This window comes from Lasiosphaeria miniovina (genome assembly GCF_030549165.1).
Source record: "Lasiosphaeria miniovina strain SMH2392-1A chromosome Unknown B0T26scaffold_9, whole genome shotgun sequence".
Classification (NCBI taxonomy): Eukaryota; Fungi; Ascomycota; class Sordariomycetes; order Sordariales; family Lasiosphaeriaceae; genus Lasiosphaeria; species Lasiosphaeria miniovina.
The window spans coordinates 336,866-354,374 of record NW_026848228.1 but is presented as its reverse complement, the minus strand read 5'-3'; the positions used below and the strand labels follow the sequence as shown (position 1 = coordinate 354,374).

General features: G+C 55.9%; 7 protein-coding genes across 7 annotated transcripts; 3 read left to right on the top strand and 4 right to left on the bottom strand.

Moving 5' to 3' along the window:
- Nucleotides 1-260: 260 nt before the first annotated feature.
- Nucleotides 261-1,490, bottom strand: B0T26DRAFT_660195 (uncharacterized protein; the record flags this gene model as incomplete). The annotated part of the gene is made up of 2 exons (XM_060439012.1): nucleotides 261-1,332; nucleotides 1,432-1,490. The coding sequence occupies 2 exons, from the start codon at nucleotides 1,488-1,490 to the stop codon at nucleotides 261-263; spliced, it is 1,131 nt and encodes a 376-aa protein (XP_060289341.1).
- Nucleotides 1,491-2,011: 521 nt separating this feature from the next.
- On the bottom strand, nucleotides 2,012-3,222 carry B0T26DRAFT_660257 (uncharacterized protein; the record flags this gene model as incomplete). Its single annotated transcript, XM_060439018.1, has 5 exons — nucleotides 2,012-2,340; nucleotides 2,401-2,429; nucleotides 2,487-2,643; nucleotides 2,703-2,895; nucleotides 2,968-3,222. 5 exons carry the CDS (start codon nucleotides 3,220-3,222, stop codon nucleotides 2,012-2,014), a joined length of 963 nt encoding a protein of 320 aa, XP_060289340.1.
- Nucleotides 3,223-5,835: 2,613 nt separating this feature from the next.
- Nucleotides 5,836-6,821, top strand: B0T26DRAFT_660329 (uncharacterized protein; the record flags this gene model as incomplete). Its single annotated transcript, XM_060439027.1, has 2 exons — nucleotides 5,836-6,069; nucleotides 6,144-6,821. 2 exons carry the CDS (start codon nucleotides 5,836-5,838, stop codon nucleotides 6,819-6,821), a joined length of 912 nt encoding a protein of 303 aa, XP_060289339.1.
- Nucleotides 6,822-7,906: 1,085 nt separating this feature from the next.
- Nucleotides 7,907-11,132, bottom strand: B0T26DRAFT_795155 (uncharacterized protein; the record flags this gene model as incomplete). The annotated part of the gene is made up of 7 exons (XM_060446902.1): nucleotides 7,907-8,128; nucleotides 8,211-9,186; nucleotides 9,256-9,402; nucleotides 9,483-10,108; nucleotides 10,222-10,527; nucleotides 10,604-10,988; nucleotides 11,074-11,132. The coding sequence occupies 7 exons, from the start codon at nucleotides 11,130-11,132 to the stop codon at nucleotides 7,907-7,909; spliced, it is 2,721 nt and encodes a 906-aa protein (XP_060289338.1).
- A 1,450-nt stretch (nucleotides 11,133-12,582) lies between these two features.
- On the top strand, nucleotides 12,583-13,134 carry B0T26DRAFT_757672 (uncharacterized protein; the record flags this gene model as incomplete). The annotated part of the gene is made up of 2 exons (XM_060446281.1): nucleotides 12,583-12,871; nucleotides 12,935-13,134. 2 exons carry the CDS (start codon nucleotides 12,583-12,585, stop codon nucleotides 13,132-13,134), a joined length of 489 nt encoding a protein of 162 aa, XP_060289337.1.
- A 240-nt stretch (nucleotides 13,135-13,374) lies between these two features.
- Nucleotides 13,375-14,350, bottom strand: B0T26DRAFT_757671 (mitochondrial K+-H+ exchange-related-domain-containing protein; the record flags this gene model as incomplete). Its single annotated transcript, XM_060446280.1, has 2 exons — nucleotides 13,375-13,849; nucleotides 13,914-14,350. The coding sequence occupies 2 exons, from the start codon at nucleotides 14,348-14,350 to the stop codon at nucleotides 13,375-13,377; spliced, it is 912 nt and encodes a 303-aa protein (XP_060289336.1).
- A 1,514-nt stretch (nucleotides 14,351-15,864) lies between these two features.
- On the top strand, nucleotides 15,865-17,007 carry B0T26DRAFT_607185 (uncharacterized protein; the record flags this gene model as incomplete). The annotated part of the gene is made up of 2 exons (XM_060435835.1): nucleotides 15,865-15,958; nucleotides 16,037-17,007. Coding segments are annotated over 2 exons (1,065 nt in total), but the record flags the coding sequence as incomplete, so codon positions are not given.
- Between the last annotated feature and the right edge of the window lie 502 nt (nucleotides 17,008-17,509).

Below are 17,509 nucleotides of genomic sequence, written 5' to 3'. Positions count from 1 at the left end.
CAGGAATATTCAAGTGTTGGGTGATGGCTCCCAAGGAGACTACGATGGCTCCAGCGACGGTTAGGCTGAAGAGGGTTCGGGGTTCTCGGTGAGGCCCGTTGCCTTACGAGAAATTAAGCTCAAAGAACTCGTAGTCCCCCGTAGCATCGTGTTGAGAAAATAACAATCTTTATTATTATAAAAAAGTAATTCCTCATCACTATGGCCCGAACTCCAACCGGACCAAGCAAGCGCGCGTTTTACCCATAGCAGCCTTAGCCTCAGAGCTTCGGCGACGAAGACGACGACGCCGCGTCACCGTCCTCGGTTCCCTCCCCGCCCTCGTCGTCGCCAATCAGAACAACCAGCTTCCCGAACTGGCGGCCGGCCTTCATGTCTTCGAACAAGCCGTCGAGAGCAGCCAGATCACGCAGGCCTTGCACGACGCGCGAGACGACGGGGCGGATGCCGTGAGCGCCGACAAAGTCGACCATGGCGCGGAACTCGGCCTTGCTGCCCATGGTGCAGCCGCGCAGCTCGACGTTCTTGAGCACGGCCTGCATGAGCCAGTCCATCTTAGGGCCGGCCGTCATGCCGTAGCACGTAACAACGCCGCCGGGCTTGAGCAGGCGCACGGTGCGCGCCACGACGTCGCCGCCCGCGCCGTCGATGACGGCGTCGAGGTAGGGCCGGTCGGCCGGCAACAGCTTGGCCAGCTGGCGGTCCCAGTCGGCGGCGCGGTACGAGACGCCTGCACGGGCGCCGAGGTCGGCGACGGCGCGGGCGATCTTGGCGTCGTCGCTCGACGTCACGAACACGCTGCAGCCCGTGGCCACGGCGAACTGCAGCGCCTGCAGGGCGACGCCACCGCCGATGCCCGTGATGAGGATGTTGGTGCCGGGGCGGGCGGCGGCGCTCTTGGTGGCGAAGGCGCGCCAGGCGGTGAGCCCGACGAGGGGCAGGGCGGCGGCCTCGGCGGGCGTCAGGTGGGCCGGAGCGCGCACGACCTCGTCCTCGGGCACGACGACGTAGTCCTGGGCGGTGCCGGCGTCGTCGAGCACGCTAGACCCGAGGATGGTGTAGGCCGAGAGGACCTCGGGGCCGGCCGCGTCGGCCTCCCAGCCACGCATGGGCGTGAGCAGCACCGCCTTGTTGACGAGGTCCGACGAGCAGCCGGGCCCGGCGGCCTCGACGATGCCGTAGCCGTCGGCCATGAGCGGGTGCTCGAACGAGATGCCCGGGTACAGATGCTGGCGGATGAAGAGGTCGCGGTGGTTGAGCGACGCCGCCTTCAGCCTGACCAGCAGCTGCTTGGCGCCCGGGCTGGGCTTGGGCACCTCATTGAGCTGGAGCCTGTTTTCCTCAGAAAAGGGGGTGAAGGCGGACCACGTCAGCGTACACAACCTTTCTCCCGAGTGATTGCAATGTAGGGGTGTTGCCAAGGCAGCTTACGGGTAGTACACCTGTCCAGGCTTCCCTTCTATCTTCTTGATGGTGAGAGCAAGGGGCATCTTGGCGAGTCTGGCGGCGTTCCGAAATCAATGGTCAATGGCCAAATTACTCGTATACGCCGGCGAGTCCCTATTTGTACGCGCATGACGTACCGTTTGGAAGGCATCAAGGGGCTTTGTACCTATATACATACTATCCATATCCATTGCTACGGAATGCTCAAGTCCGGGCTATTCCCGCCGCCTCCTGCACTTCAATTGGAGGCGAACCGCCCTGGGCCTCGGCCATTGATGGCTGATGCCAATACCGGCCCCACTGGCGTACTACTTGCCAAGACTTGCCCATTAATAAGCCAACCTCCCGTGTCCTCAGAGGGGGGTGAACTTTGTCCCAGCGAGCCGATGGCACCAGTACCACAAACCCCTTTCTTCATTCACCCTAGCCACATATATTCTCAGCAGCAGGGTCAGCGTGCCACTCATCATGACAGATGCTTTCCGTTGGGGTGTCATGGGATCCGGGAATCCGTAGTTAGAAATAGAAGCTGGCCGGGTCTTCGGCGCCCGAGATTGCGTCCGCTTCACTCGTGCGCCGCCTTTCTCTTCTTAGCCTTCACCGCCCCCTCTTCGGGCGGCACAAACTCGCTCTCTCGCTCCCGCTTCTTTTCATCCTTCTTCTCTTTCGCCTTCTCGGCCCGATCTCTCTCGGCCGCGCGTTGCTTGGCTTGCCTCCCGAGGAAGTACTCTCCGCTCTCGATCTGCATGTCGACCTTGCTCTTCTCGGGCGCTGGCGGGAATGGCGTGTATGTCTTCTTGCTCTTGTCCGCCACCTTGAAAGGCTGCCGCCGCTTGGAGAGCGTCCTCTTCTTGAAATTTGGTAGGTACCGGCTCCAGTCTTCGTTGGCGAGTGCTATCGACGTTTGTCAGTCTCCCGGCCATTCGGCATCCAAGTAAAATCCGCAATTCTCACCTGGGTCTTTCGCCAACTCTCGTTTAATCCTATTTAGCTGTTAGCCGCCTAGTTTGTTGTGTTTTGCGCCCTCGCCTGCTACTCACATCAATTCCTTGATCAGGTAGATTGGATGTGTGTTCTGCATCGTATCTTCAACCACTCGTCTGACCTCCTTCAGCCCCTTCCACGGTCCCATAACCGAGACAGTGTTTCCGTGTACTAGGATGTACGTCTGGGTGAGGAGTTCAAGCGCTTTCAGAGCTTTTCAAGAGTGTCAGCCATTCAACTGTCCCGCTTCAGCCCGGTGAGAGGGATCATACTTGTGCCGTCCTGTCCCAATATCCGTTGTCGGCGCTTGACGAAGCGCTCCTTATTCCGGACCATGCTCCGAATCTTGATGATGTCACACGCCATTCCGTCCTCGAGAATCTTTATGGCTTGCGGCGCGGGAACTGATCGCGCCAGGAGCTTAATCAAGTCTCGTGCATTCAGAATGGCTGCAGGGTCGTACGTCTAGCCGAAATCTGTTAGCAAATAATGCCATGAAACGGGCTGGCGGTGGATTGCTATCAAGTGAGTAGGTACCTTTCTTGTCGTCTTTACCGTCATGGAACCCTCCACAAGATCCAGCACCGCAGTGATGCCGTGTTTGTCAAGAGATTTGGTAACCAGGGGCCACGAGTCTCGGAGGTAGCGCTCGCGGTATTTCGGAAACAGGGTCATGAACGACGACTCCTCCAGAAACGGCCCCGACGATTCCTCCTTGGCCATCGGCTCGATCTTCCATTTGTCGATGTCGTCCGTATCCCACGGTTTCTCTTTTTTGTGTGTGGAAGGCATTTTGCCAAGTCGCCGCGCAGGCGTTTATAGATATCTGATTCGACAGATTTTTTTTTTAATTCGGCTGTTGAGTGTTGCTGGCGTTTGTGCTCGTACTCGTGCAATGCTGCTTGCTGATGTTTGAAGCGAAGCAAGAACCGCCGCTCGATTTGTAGCGCGTTGATGGAAATTTTTGGAGTACGGTTCCTTGAAGTGGGGGCCGGTATGAAAACTTGACAGCTGGCAGGCGGGGCTTTCTTGGGGCTACCGTCCGGCAGTTTGAATTGGCCGCTTCGTGAGACCTCGGACTGCAATTTGGTCGCCCAGCAAATAGAAAATTGCAGCAGCCAAAGTAGCCAGACAATCGAGAGCAGATGCGAGCCCATCTTAAATTCCGCCGAAATATTGCTACATTTTTGGGGGTATTTTGCGGCGTACGAGGTACGTGGTAATCGGTACACAGTACGAACACGCATCCATCCGCCTACCCGTAATGCATCTCGTTATCGGACCCCCTGGGCTTTCCCGGGTAAGGTATTCTGTATCTCGAGATCTTGCAATCGACAAGTTGCCAAGCCATGTAACAGCCAACGCCGGTTTCTCGACTGCCTCATCACATACCGCAAGGCCCATAGGCTTAGACACTTTAAAGATCATATAATCCATAACCATTAGAGAGTCGTCGTTTGGAATAATGCGCGAAATCCCAAATATCAAGGCCTGTTGGGAACAAATTTTCAAGGACGGCGGGAACGAAGTACTTTGTATATACATGCTTTGCCGTTGCTTTAAGGCTGGAGAGGACAGGGGCGTTTCGGTTTTCTGGCCTGCGGCTGGCCAACCAGGGAGCTGATCGCCCTCAGTAATCACCTGCAGACGGCCGACCCCGTTCTTAAAAACTAGCTGCCGCACAGTACTGTGCACAGTGGGGGCAATACTGGAGAAACTCTTGTTCAACCACCAGCCAGCCAGGAAAGGGGGATTTGTTCTTCGGACGATTGTTCTTCTCCCTGGATGCTTACTTTTCTCTCGCCCTCCCTGCCCCCTCGCAATAACTTCACCCTTGATATTATTGCAATGTCTCGGCGATTACGTTAAGAAGAAGTCCTGTCTCTGGTTTCGTTTTCTTCGTCTTCGCGCTTTCGCGTCGCTCGTTTAGCATCCTTTTCGTTAAACAGCCATCGCAGCCATCTCGCCCGCTCGCGGCATCGGCCGAACCCCAAGTACCCTAACGATCGGCCGGCCTCAAATGCGCGCGCGCGACGCACGCCTTCGGAACAGCAACGACTCTCGAATCTCTCCTCTTGCTAGAGACGCACTCGACTCCTGGCGATTGCGATAATTTCCCAGGCCAGGCCTGCCAGTCAACACGGATCGCGGGTGTCTCGAATTAAAGGCGCGTGCCTAGTTACTACAGTTGTCGTTAAGCTGGCGTCCGATCAGTCTCCGTACCTCCCCCCGACATACCCGGCAGCCTTGACGCCCCCTCCGGACCTCGAGCTGCCGGCTGTTCCGAACATGGAGGACAACGAGCAGATCTTGTCGCTGCCGGCGGCAGAGGAGTCGGAATCCCTTTCCAGACCTAGCTCGACGTCAACGGAAGCCTCTGCGCCTCAGACAGTCTCCCAAGCAGACCCTCAACCAAGCCCCCAATCAGATCTTCAGATGGTCTCTCAGATGGCTTCTCAGTCGGCGCCTCCGACGGTCCCCCAGGCTGTCCCTCAACCCCTCTCTGCTATAGCACCCGTAGCCGCGAGCAACCCAGCCACGAACTCTCCACAGCAAAGGTCAGTACTCGAAGGAGAAGAGCCATTCATTGATTTTGGGGGCAGGGACAAGGGCATAGTTGGCTTAATGACCAGAATGTCTCGGACACGTGGAAAATAATGCCCTTTCCCCCGGCGCCTCAAGGCCCTCTGTCACATTGGCTGGTCACCCAAACCTGCGTCTTTCCGGGACTACTGGTCGATATGGACGGGCTGCAGAGAGTCCACGCGCGTGCACTGATTTTAATGTGTGCATTATAACTAACTCGACGCATTCTTAGACCCGTTGCCATTGCACCAGCCATGTATCCCCAAGGGACGTCGCCCGCAAGCACACACCCAGGCCCAGGTGGCAATCTGGTATGTTCTACGCAAAACAGCATGATATTCTCAAAGCCCCCGCCAGTTCTAGTAGTTTCTGGTTTCTGTTTAAGATTTCCTGTCCGTTCTTCATTTTCATTTCATTCCCATTTTCATTTTCGCCGTCAATTCCACTCCTGCCCCGAGCTGCGGCGGGTGCGGCTTTCGCAGAGAAAAGCTTCGCTCTCGGTCCCATCCCAGACTTCCCCATTGGCCGGCCCTTGATTGGCCAGTCCTTGATTGGCTTCTTTGTCTTGCAGAAGACAAAAATCTTCAGGCCCGTTTACCTAAGCCCCCTCCACGCCCCCGTCGCAATCGCAATCGCCCACTCTCTTTTGGGGTCCGATAAAAATTTCGTTATCTTTGGCTCTTATCAGGGCTCCTCCACAGCGATATCATTTATCTGATCCCCTTCCCGCCATTATCATCTATCTTGGCCTTATCGTCGCCATCTAATCTCTTGCCCTTTGACCTTGTTGCCTGCGATTGCGATCGCAGCGCGCCAAACATGGCGACCATGGCTAACCACGATCGCGAAACTCCACAGCCGACATGCCAGAACTGCGCAACCTCGACAACGCCACTGTGGCGACGCGACGAAATGGGCGCCGTCCTCTGCAACGCATGCGGCCTCTTCCTCAAGCTGCACGGCCGAGCGCGTCCCATATCCCTCAAGACAGACGTTATAAAGAGTCGCAACCGTGTCAAGACATTGCGCCCGGATCTGTCAAAGCAGAAAAAGGTAGGCTTTATTGTTTTTACTGCCTTGCATTGCCTCATCGGCTCGCCCAGATCCTAACTATCCGCGCGCAATAGCAGAACCACAACCTCTCGGGAACCGACATGAATGGCGGTGACCCAAACAATCCGAACAATGGAGCCGTCCAACGCCAGTCGCAGAAATCCGTCAATGGCCATGGCGACGACATAAACTCGCCAATCTCGCGCACAGGCACTCCCAACATGTACAACCCGCACATGGCTCCCCTCTACCACAGCATTGACGACCAATTCCAGACACAGCAGATGCCCAGCTTCAACGTCTCAGCTGTGTCTCCCGGCCGGGCTCCATCGCCCATGAATGGCGAGCGCCTAGATCTTCCCCAAACACACGAGCAGCTCCTCTCTGCCAATGCGAGCCTGAAAACCCGGGTCAGCGAACTCGAGGTCATCCAAGAACTATATCGCGGCCGCCTGCATCAGCTGGAGCAGGAGGAGAACCTGCGGCAGTCGCAAGAACCAGGCAAGACTGAAGCACAACTACGATTGCAGCTCGACGCGACCAACGAGGCGCATTCTCAACTGCAAAAGGAACTCGACGAGAGCCACCGGAGGGAGAATATGCTAAAACGACGCCTCGACGAACTCGAAGTCGAACTAAAAGAAGCCAGAGAGTCTTCCGAAAATCAGGACAATCTCAACCATAAAAGGCAGCGCCTCGACGATGTGGTTCCGAGGTCTGAAGAGGCTTCGACTCCACAGTCCGTGTCATGAAAAACACGGGTTTCTCCACATATGTCCTATATCTAGCGAGCTGCTTCCTGGCTGGTGCTTGCGCTGCGGCGTTATGGCTGCTTGCGCGCATCATGCATCGTTTTGTACATTTCGAGGGGCTCTCTGGATTCCAGCCGCCTACTTTTCGTTTGATGCTTTTAAACGAGGCCAAAGAGCTGGCTGGCTGGGATGAAACGACGTGCTGCACGAGTTCCTTTTACCTCTTTTTTCTACACTTCTTGATGACAAGAGCAAGCTCGTTTCGGGGCTTTGGGAGGAATTTTCTATCTGTTTGCTATTTCAGCCTCTATTATTACCGTCGTCACGATAGACTTTCCTGTGTTTGTGCACGGAACGGAAAGATCAAGAATCAAAAACGCGGGGCGCGACTCTGCGGAGATACCGGGAAGAAAAATGGAACTTGGGTTTGTAGAAACGGTCTGGGAGGGAGAGCGATGCAGGCTACGTAATGCCCCTTTTTCTTCTTTTTGTTTTTGGTCTCTTTTTCTCTCTAGCCTTTTTATCCCCCCTTTTCTTTTCCTTTCATCAGGCCAGAGAGGGAAAGACGGGACGGGGACCTTGGGACGGGTGGAGTTGCTGGAGTATATACGGTCAGCACACACATGCGCGCACACAACACACGCGCGCGCGGCGATGCTTGACGGTACAGGCACAGGGATGGGAAAAACTCTAAAAGTTTTCTATTGCTTACGAGCGAATGAATGATATACCAAGTGCGCATCTAATATCCAAATTTAGCCGTTTTCTTTCGGCAGAACAGGAATTCGATTGTTTCTGTTCTTCCCTCTTTTTTTCCGAACTTGAACGAGGGGGCTTTGTCTCCCGTGGTAATGCTACTCTTCGTGATGAAAGTTTGAAAGTGTTGAATGGCTTCGGTTGGCTTGTATTGGTAAAGTCCGCCCCTTTTCCCCCCAACATCGCCTAGGAGACAAGAAAAAGGGGGTTCGCGTTGTTTGGTCTATTGTGTTTAGTCTATCCGTAGTTTCTACGCTTTTCTTTTCTTTTCTTTCTTTTATGAGAAATCATCAACTCGGACATAACCAGAAACCATTTTGCCCTCTTACTCAATTCTTTAGATGTTGCTCTAGAACGCGGCTTCTCTCGTTTGCATCTCTCTCTCTCGCCTCGTCTTCGCTCGGCTCAGTACTGCTACTGCTACTGCTCCCAGATCCCGAGTCTGCTTCCTCAGCCTCGCCGCCTACTTTTTCTGTCTCGCCCTCTACTGTTCCTAGCCCCGTCGTAGCTGCGGGGTTGTCGACGCCCTTGTGGTGCGGCGGCTGTGGTAGCTATCGAGGCGAGTGTTATGTGTGACTATTCGTTCGTTCATGACAGTGATAGATTGATTGACTAGCGGACTGGCTCACTCACCTTGCGCGCCTGGCGGCGCGTGTACCGGTTCAGGCTCTCGCACAGCCGGTCCAGCACCCACTCGGCCTCGGTGATATCGGCCAGCATGGGGCTGTCCTCGCCGATCCAGTCCCACTCGACGAGCCCTTCGTCGTCTTCGTCGTCATTTTTGTTGTTGTTGTTTTCATTTGCACCCTCAGCGCCGGCACTCTCACCGTGGCGGTTGTTCTTGTTAATTCTGCTGCTGCTGAACCGCACCAAATGCGTAAAGTGCACCCAGTCCTCGTAGCTGTACCGCTTCGGCGGCACCAGGCGCAGGTCGTGCGCCACTGACTTGATGGCCATGGCCAGCTGTCGCGCCAGGTCGTGCGACGGGTCCTCGGGCTCTGCGATAAGTTCGTCGGCGATCCCCTCAAGCGACATTGCGGGATACGGTGCTCCGTCGCCACCGTCTTCTTGGCTGTTCTCTTGCTGCTGCCGGCCCGCGGAGCCAATGCCGGGCTCCTCGGCCGAGGCAGTCTTTCGGGGGCCTTTATCGTCGCCGTCGCCGTCCAGCTTAAACATGACTGTGCGGAAGGGAGGAGCGGTAAGAGCAGCGGTAGGAGCGGCAGCAACAGCTACAACTTGGTCAAACTCTTGTGGACTTGCCGCACACCAGCGGTTGCTATGGCTGGGGCGGCGCCGGTGGCTGCCGAGCACCTCCTCGTCAGGGTCCTGGACCTGAAACCCGCGGGCGATGCGCTTGCGCTGCTGCCGGCGCTCCGAGAGGCGGGCCAGGAGTCCGTACAGCTTGGGGTGCCTGTCGAGGAAGTGCTTGAGCACGCCCTGCTTGGGCAGAACCGTCCAGTCTGCCACGGTGAAGGTGCCGCGGTTCACGGCCGACACCACGGTCCGCGACATCTCCTGGATCAGCACCGTCACGATTGGCACGGCGACTAGCGACCACACGATGAAAAATGGCTTGCCGATGTTGGACTTGGGCGCGTAGTCGCCGTAGCTGCAGACGGGGCGAGGTCAGTACGGGAGACAATCTAATCATAAGACGGGAAAATAGGGGCCCACCAACCCTATGGTCAAGAGAGCCACAAAGCAGAGGTACAGACAGTCAAAATACCGCAGCTGGGATATTCTCGCCTCGGTCAGCATAAACACCAGTGCACCCAGGCACCACAGGATGCCAAAGGCTAGGAACGCCATGCCGAGCGCCCAGTATCTGGCCCCAAAATCCCACAGTCAGCTTTCGTCCGCCTTTGATATCCCACTAGGAAGTGTAGAAAGGGAGGGAGAGCGCACTGCTTCCAACGCCGCGTCTCGTCTTGGATCTGGCGCATCGCATCGAACCGGTCCTTCTCCTTCTGCAGCAGCAGCAGCTTCTGGCGGCGCCGCTTGCGTTTCTCCTTGGCCGCCTCTCGCGCCCGCGTCCGAGAGTCGAGGCTGAGTCTCTTCTTGGGGGGGCCAATCTTTGCGGCGGCAGCAGCATCATTTTCAAGGCCGCCGCCGCCGCCGCTGCCCATTTCCATCTCCTCCTTCTTCTTCCTTTCGTAGAAGGTGACGGTGTGGCCAACAATCTCGAGGCGGCCGTACTGGGCGAACGACGAGCGGCGGCGGCCAGACTCGGATATCCGGGTGGTGGTGGTGGCAGCGTCGTCGGCGGGTGGCGCCGGGGTCGAGCGCGGCGGCAGGCCCAGGCGCTCGCGGAGCTCCTTCTCGCTGGTGACAGCGCGGCCGACGGTCGACTCGCGCGCGTGGCGCTGGTGCTGCTTGATGATCTTGTCGGCGCTGATATTGGTCACGAACCGGCTGATGCTGGCAATCACCAGACCCAGGAATATGATGCCGGTGAGCTGGAAGACAAACAAGAACCCACGCCCCGGGTCGGTTGCTGGCGCAAAGTCACCAAACCCGATCGTGAGGACTGACTGGAGATTTGCATGTCAGCGGTTGGACTTTGCGGGCATACGTTTGTGGTTTTCACAGAAGGATAGGAGCTCTCAGGGGGTAAAAAACCCTGCGAGGGATTCCGATGACTCACTACGTCGGCATAATACAGCGCGTCAGTGTAGGTGAACCCCTCGAGGGCGCAGAAGACACCAGAGCCGCCTGCGAGCCAGAAGAAGAACATCATGGTCTGCAGGATCAGGGTCCGCTGGTCGTCGTCGAGGTGAAACTGCTGCGGATAATGCCCGCGGAAATACCCAACGATGTTGATGGTCAGGATACCGCTCCCAACCAGGTAGAGCGCCGACGCCAGCACCGAGTGCCAGAAACCTTGCGAGTATGCGCTGCCCGGGGGCACGGGAGGGACATAGGCGTTCATGGCAATTTCGATTGCGATGAGCTTGTTGGGAGAGAAGGAAAACAAAACACATTAGCCGCTCCGTCAGGGGGTTCAGGGGTAAGGAAACAGCATTTACAATGACGGCTGACAGAACCCAGAGCAGAATGGACAAAGGCAGGGCGATGATGTACCGCACTCGACCCGTAAAGTTCAGCAGCAGGAAGATGTTGCCCGTGAACCCGCAGACGAGAGAGATGGCATTCCAGATGATTTCCCTGGTAGAGACAGTCTCAGCTATTGCCGTGAAGGTGCAGACTTGGAAAGAGCCTGGGACTTGCCAGTGCGGATCCGCAATGCCAACTGCCGCGTCGTCTGATCCTCGGCCGTTCTTCGAGGGTAGCCCATCGTCTGGCAGCATCACCCGCCATGGCGTCACCAGGGCAGCAATGGACAGAACATTGGACAGAGGACCGATGGTGGCTGCAATGAGCGGTATGGCTGTGGAGGCAAACCACCATTGTCTGAGAGAGGTTGTCAAGACGAGGTGAGCCAAGCTGATTTCACAGATGCACCGCCCTCTCAAGACCTCGCGAGAATGACTCTTACTGGGGTAGTCTATCGTTGCGGCCACGAAGCTTGATCAAGCCGCCAGCAATGGTTCGCATGTTGGTACTCGATATCCACGGGGTCTGTTGTAGAGAAGAGGGCGCGCCTTCAAAGTCAAGGGGCTGTTGCGAATCGGTAAGTCAACAGAGCTAAGAGGAGAATAAGGCTATCACGGGGCGCCTTTGCAACTCAGTCTCAAAGTAATGGTTGATCCATATAAGACCTAAACCAGAGTTTAATAGTTAGGAACCAGTTCCCTTGCCAAGATCGAGCAAGTAACAGCAGAATCGTGTAAATGGAACAGGAAAGGAGAGTGCCGTGCCAAGCGATGGCCAGGTAGTCTGGACGCTTTCCGCCATAACGGAAAGACGCAGCGAAACCAGCTCGGCTTTGACCGTACCTATAGAACAGACGAAACAAGACCGAGCGAGCCCGGTCGTACTGGCTACATGTACTGGCGACATGGTGCTCTTCGGTTTGCTCGACAAGGCAGCGTCTTTTCTCTCCAGCGATCCATCATTACCCCAGCAGTCTCTCCTGGCGTTCCGTCGGGAACAGCATTGGCCTGTCCGTCCCAATTCAGACGTATCACCAGCATCGGCTCTCGAATTTCGAGACCATGATACACACTGCCAGTAATGTCCTCCAATTCACAACACGGAAACCCACATGGCGTGGGAAAAGTGTGTGTGGCATGTTGAAGGCCGGGAGAGAGAGATCCCAGAGTCCAACAGCTTGCTTATGGAAACAAAACGTCGAGATCCGTCGGGTGCACCGCGAGAGCCGGGTGCTTGCAGAACAATCCCAGGGGCACTGCATCAGTTCGCAGTCACCAGCATCTATCAACTCGACTTGACTGCGCCGATCATTGTCTCAAGCGTGCGGCGCGATCGATCCTTTGGTGGTGCTGTATCCCTCCCTGGCTACGACATCTTGGGAGGGGACTTATCTGAACAACCGACGCCAAGTCCGTCCTTTAAAAGGGCTAAGGGCTCAGCCTAGTTCGGCTCGGCCCATTTTCCGACATGGAAATAGAGGTCGGAGCTGTCTGGTGTCTGTGTTGAGGGAGGTATATCTTTGTCCCCGTGATTAGCAGAGCGCTGGCCGTGCCGAGATGGGCTCGGAAACAACTGCCGTTCTGTGAATGTGCTCGTCTCTTGGAATCTCACCACATTACGGAGACGTAGCGAACCAAGGGGGACGAAATTCTAAAGCACAGCCTCAGTGATATTTGAACAGTGTCATCTGTGAGCAATCCCCCCGGTCTCAAAGCTCCTAACACCCGCATGTCAACACGACTCTCGTGATTCTTCATTCCTCACTAGGTTTGGGCCTGAGGCGCTACAGACGCGTTTGTCTTGGGTCGTGATTTTCCCCCAACGCGCCTCCTCGCTCCCGGCCCGACATGATGATAAAGTTCCCCCGCCAAGAGAGGAGACCGACTCTAGTGCAATTCCTGGCCATAATCTTACGAGTTAGTTGTCTATCAAGATGCACACGTCCACAGCCATGTCAGAAAAGAGTAGATACAACCCCCTTATCTCCTCGCCGCTCAATCCAGAGCCCGCGACGCCTGAGTGTCCGTCGCGTTCGAAGAAACCCCGAACGTCGCGCAAACTAGCGAACCCAGCCAGCCCGACACAGCAACTGCTGCGCCAAAAGGCAGCCGTGGCATGGCGGTCCGAGACCTCGCAGCATGTTCTCCAGGACCAGCCCCTGCCGCCAAGCATCCAAAGTGCTCACCACGGAAAAGAAAACGGCACAAGGGCTGCAAGCAAGTTCGAGACCGATAGCGACAGTACGTTGCTGGAAGGCAAATCAATGGCGACGGGGAAAACGAGACACCTGCTGAACCACGGAGACTTCCACGTGGGCATCGAGATGGCCACAGAATCGCACAGGCTGGCCACAGACGCAGCATTTCCGGCCCGCCAGCACAGTAACGGCGCAACCACGCGACGCATCCTCATCGCCATCGTGCTCCTCTGCGTCCTTGGCATCGTCCACGGTCTGCTTGCCATCCGCCACGCCTTTGCTGAGAGGCCTCCGCCGATTCCATAAAGAAGAAAACTCGAGGGATACACAGCAGAACCTTCTTGGGTTGTGTGTCTGTGCTGCCCGGCAGCGTTTGACGATGCGGTGTAAAGCCTGTCACTCACTCACTCACTCACCGGGGAGGAGAGCATCCAAAAACCGAAACCCATTTTCTCCGTGCTTTTGCTTCCCAGAGTTGAGTCGATACCATCGCCCCTCTAATCTTGAATAACACAATTATAATACACCATTCGCGCGTCGGCACATTTATTGCGACTTTTTACCCTCCTCTTTTGGCGCCGTGTCGGATTCCGAGGCCCCTTTTGCGGATGCCGGCCCGGAATCTGCCTGAGCGAGCGCTGCGTTCTGCTTCTTGATGGCCGTCTCTACCTGCCAGATAGCCCTCTCAAGCTCGACCTCGAGCTGGGGGAGATCCAGAGCCTGGGTCATCTTCTTACCGTTGGCTTGCGACAAAAGCATTGTTTCTCCTTCTGGGTGTTGGTGTCTTTCTTCTGAGGATGGATCAAAACTTTCGACTCGGCTGACGATAGCGTCAGTCGTGGGCTGTGGGGTAGAGGGTAGAGGAAGCTTCTGGGCGGCATACACCTCGTCGACGACGGGGGAAGGGGTGAGGGACAAAAGACTCTGCTGGACGAGGAACTGCACGTGTTTGCCGCCAGCCAGGGCCCTCCAATGTGACCAGGCGCGATAGACCAAGTAGAAGAAGGGGAGGTTGGGTATCCTGTGGAACACCACGTCAGATAGCTGTTCAGGAGAAAAGCCGAATGTAAAGTAGGGATACGTACACTGGAATCAGCGCAATGGGTGCGGTGATGGGCATGCCAACGAGGCACCAGATCAACCTCCGTTTGTGGAGCGATTGTCTCTCGGTAGCCAGCGTCTCGAGGATGCCGGGCACCTTGTCCATGGCCAGCAGGCTCTTTGGGTACACGACCTCAATCTTTTCCGAGCCATTTCGCTCCACGACCCTCCGGCGCTGCGACAGGGGCGGCACAGACTTCAGGCCCCATTCCTCGTATGGGATGCGGCGGAAGGCATAATTGCCGTAGTTGACAACCGACTTTTGCCAGCCCCTTTCCTTCTTCTCCCACCCGGCCCAGGTGCGGGAGGCCTTTGACTGGATCCAATCGCCCCAGGTCGGCCTCTCTGTTGTCGGCGCGTTGAGCTTCTGGCAGTATAGCAGGGTGCGCCTAGTCGAGATTGGGAGCAGATAGAGGCGCATGGTAGCGAGAATACCTAGATAAGGTCGGGTGCCTAGGTAGGTGCCTAGGTAGGTAGTTGAAGTTGGGCTGCTTGCTCCTAAGAGTCGGTAGGTTGCTGCTCTCTTTGCGCCTCGCGCTCGGGACCGCGCCGAGAAAGAGCAATAAAAAATACGAGCACGCTAATCCTGTCTGCGAATGCCCATCTTGCGTCCTGTTGGCTTGGTGAGAAAGCCTTCACTTCGGGTGTTGATGTTGTTGAGCAAAGAGCGAGCGTGGGGTTGAACTTCTTTAAGTTAGGGAGAGATTGGAGAGATTTTGTGATGATGCCGCGATTAAGCTCCCTGCTCTGGGCCTGAACGATGCAGCAGTGACGCAACTTGGCCCTGGCTGGTGGGGCCTTAATCATGCCGCTCTTGGGAAAAGCCGGTGGAGTGCCCTGGCTACCTTGGGTTGTTTGGGCAGAACGGCCCACCCCCGGTTCCAGCCACCCCTGTCGCTTTCATCCAGGCTCTTGGGAGCAAGTATCTGGTGGAGCAAGTATCTGGTGGAGCAAGTATCTGGTGGAGCAAGTATCTGGTAAAAGAGTCAACATAGGGTTGTGTTAACATTAACAAATGAGCTCTCCTATGCCTCAGATTTGATTGGATATTCCGTTGCCGAACAGCCCCCAAGTGCGACTCGGTATTGACTATGGGAGGAATGCTGCCTTACAGGTAAGGTACCTGGTTGAAAGGTCCATGCCTTCTATTGTACGGGGTAACCCAAGCGTTCAACCCCCCATTCCTCTCAGCCCGAACCATAGACAAAGTCTCGAGTCTTGGAAACTCATTGTATAATTGGTCACTGCAAAGCGCGGACGCCTAATAGTAAGAGGCATGCACAAGTGAGGATTGTCGTCATACCGCACCCGGCAGCTCCGTGCCTTGATCCGACGTTTCCAACGCGGGGCAAAGCGAGGGCAAGGATTACCAAGTGGACATGCCAGATCGACAAATTACCGTACATGCGGACATTTTACCTGGGAAACCTTATGGTTTAACTGACTGGGAACTACCAGCGGAAGGAAGCGGCTGGACTGGACGCCGACAGGGATACCTGCTTCAAACTTCAACGCCACAAAACAATGGGGACCAGGCCGACTGGGTAGGCCAGCCGCCAAGTTCCAACCAACAAGAGAAAGTTTCACGTTTAAATATCAGAGGGAAGGTAGGTATCCCTAGGTAGGGCACAACATCACCACAACGCCTTGCCTCGGGCGTGCTAATTCGATTTCCCGCCTATTTCAGTCCTTCGTTAGTTCCAGCATCGCGCCAAAATTGCCGTCGCGCCGTTCCAATTCCACTCGCTCGCTATCTCACTACCTTCTGTTTTGTCCAATACTCGAAAACCTGTCCCTGGCTGGATGCGCCGCCCTTGATGCCGCGCGGTATCCGTACCGCCAGCCGAACCCCCGCCATCATCTCGCTCCGGCGAGTTAGTCAACTCCGAACACACCATGAGACGCACAGATCCGTCGCCGTCGCATTCGAATCACTCCAATCACTCCGACTTACGTGCATCAATAAGATCACGCGGGAGCGCCGGGACTGCGAGTGTCCCTCGGCAGCGCATCCCACGATCCCTCCCTCGTACGCATTGACAGCCCCGTGATCCCCATCCGGGACTCTTTTTGTGGCGCCATGCATGCTAACGTGGCGGAACCAAAGCTTGGATCGACTCTTACGAAGTGGGATATGGGACACCAACCGAGGAACAGATCCGCGCATTGAACCCTCCTCCTCCTCGTGCGCTCCCGCCACAACACAACCACGCTCCGAGCGCGCCGCAGCGGCGCGTGTCAAAGGATGGCTTCGTTGACATGGGCCAAGGAGGCGGCGGAAACGATAGGGATAAGGGGGCGAGGGCCAAGTTGCTTCGGCTTCTGAGACGAAGAAACGCCGCCGAGCGCGGGAGGAAATGGGACCATCTGCGCTCTGCAGAGCCCGTCATCGTGCACCGCTTCAGCCGGGCGACGCCAAACTCTCCGTGGAGGAGTTTTGTGCAGTCTTCTCGGTACGGCCACTTGCCCAACGAGGAGTCCCAGATCATCGACCCCGAGACGCTGGATAAGCTGCAGCCGTACTTCAACAACCCTGTCGACCTCCCGCCGCTCGAAGAGACGCCTCGATCTAGGGCCGCGCGGACCAGGGCGCTCTACAAGCGAGTGTGGCAAGTTGTTCTCAGGCATCCTTTGGTCCCCCTGGCCTTCCGTCTCATGGTACTCCTCACGTCCATAGTGGCACTTGCCTTATCGGTGCGCATCTTCCAGAGAGAGGGCGACGAAGGCAACACCAATACGTCTGAGAGGACGCAGTCGATCGTGGCAATTGTCGTCGATACAGTGGCGATACCGTATATCGGCTACATGACGTGGGACGAGTACACGGGGAAACCTCTAGGGTTGCGGCTCGCTACGGAGAAGATCTCGCTCGTTTTGATGGACCTCTTTTTCATCATCTTCAAATCTGCAAGCACAACATTGGCATTTGAGGCCTTGGTCTACCACAACGCAAGAGATCAAGAGTCTAAAAAATTCAGCCAGGCGCTCGCAGCGTTCCAGACAATGGGTTTGATCTCGTGGAGTCTGACATTCACGGTGAATGTCTTTCGGCTTGTTCAGAAACTTGGCGGGGGCGACCCTGCTGAGGACGACGGTGCTAGGTAGACTCTGCCTGGATATGTTGCAAGCGTGTTTGTTTAGTTTAATTCCCTTTTTTTTAATAGTCCTTTCACGCCGGGCATTGAAACATTTACCCGCGCCTTACAGTATTTCGAATGTATTGCAAAGTGAAATTGCGGGATACGTCTTTGGCGAGTTCAAGTTGCTTTCAAGGCTGTCTTTGCTGCGTTCCTGCGCTCTGAAAGCCAAGATGAAACTTAAGGCGCCTTTATGATTATTATACCGTAGCGTTGTTGTAAGTTAACTGGAAGAATGGAGAACAAGAGAGAGATGACGTTCACGCCTGTAGCAACCGCCGTCACGGTATCTGTCCAAAACGGGACACGGTGCCGAGTAAACTGGGTGACAGCCTCGTCATTTGCAGGCTCACAACTTAAAACACGGGAGCGGAGGCTGAAGGGGCATAGGCAGCTTACCTAACACCTGCGTCCTGCGTTGGCGTATTATGCATACAATCTAT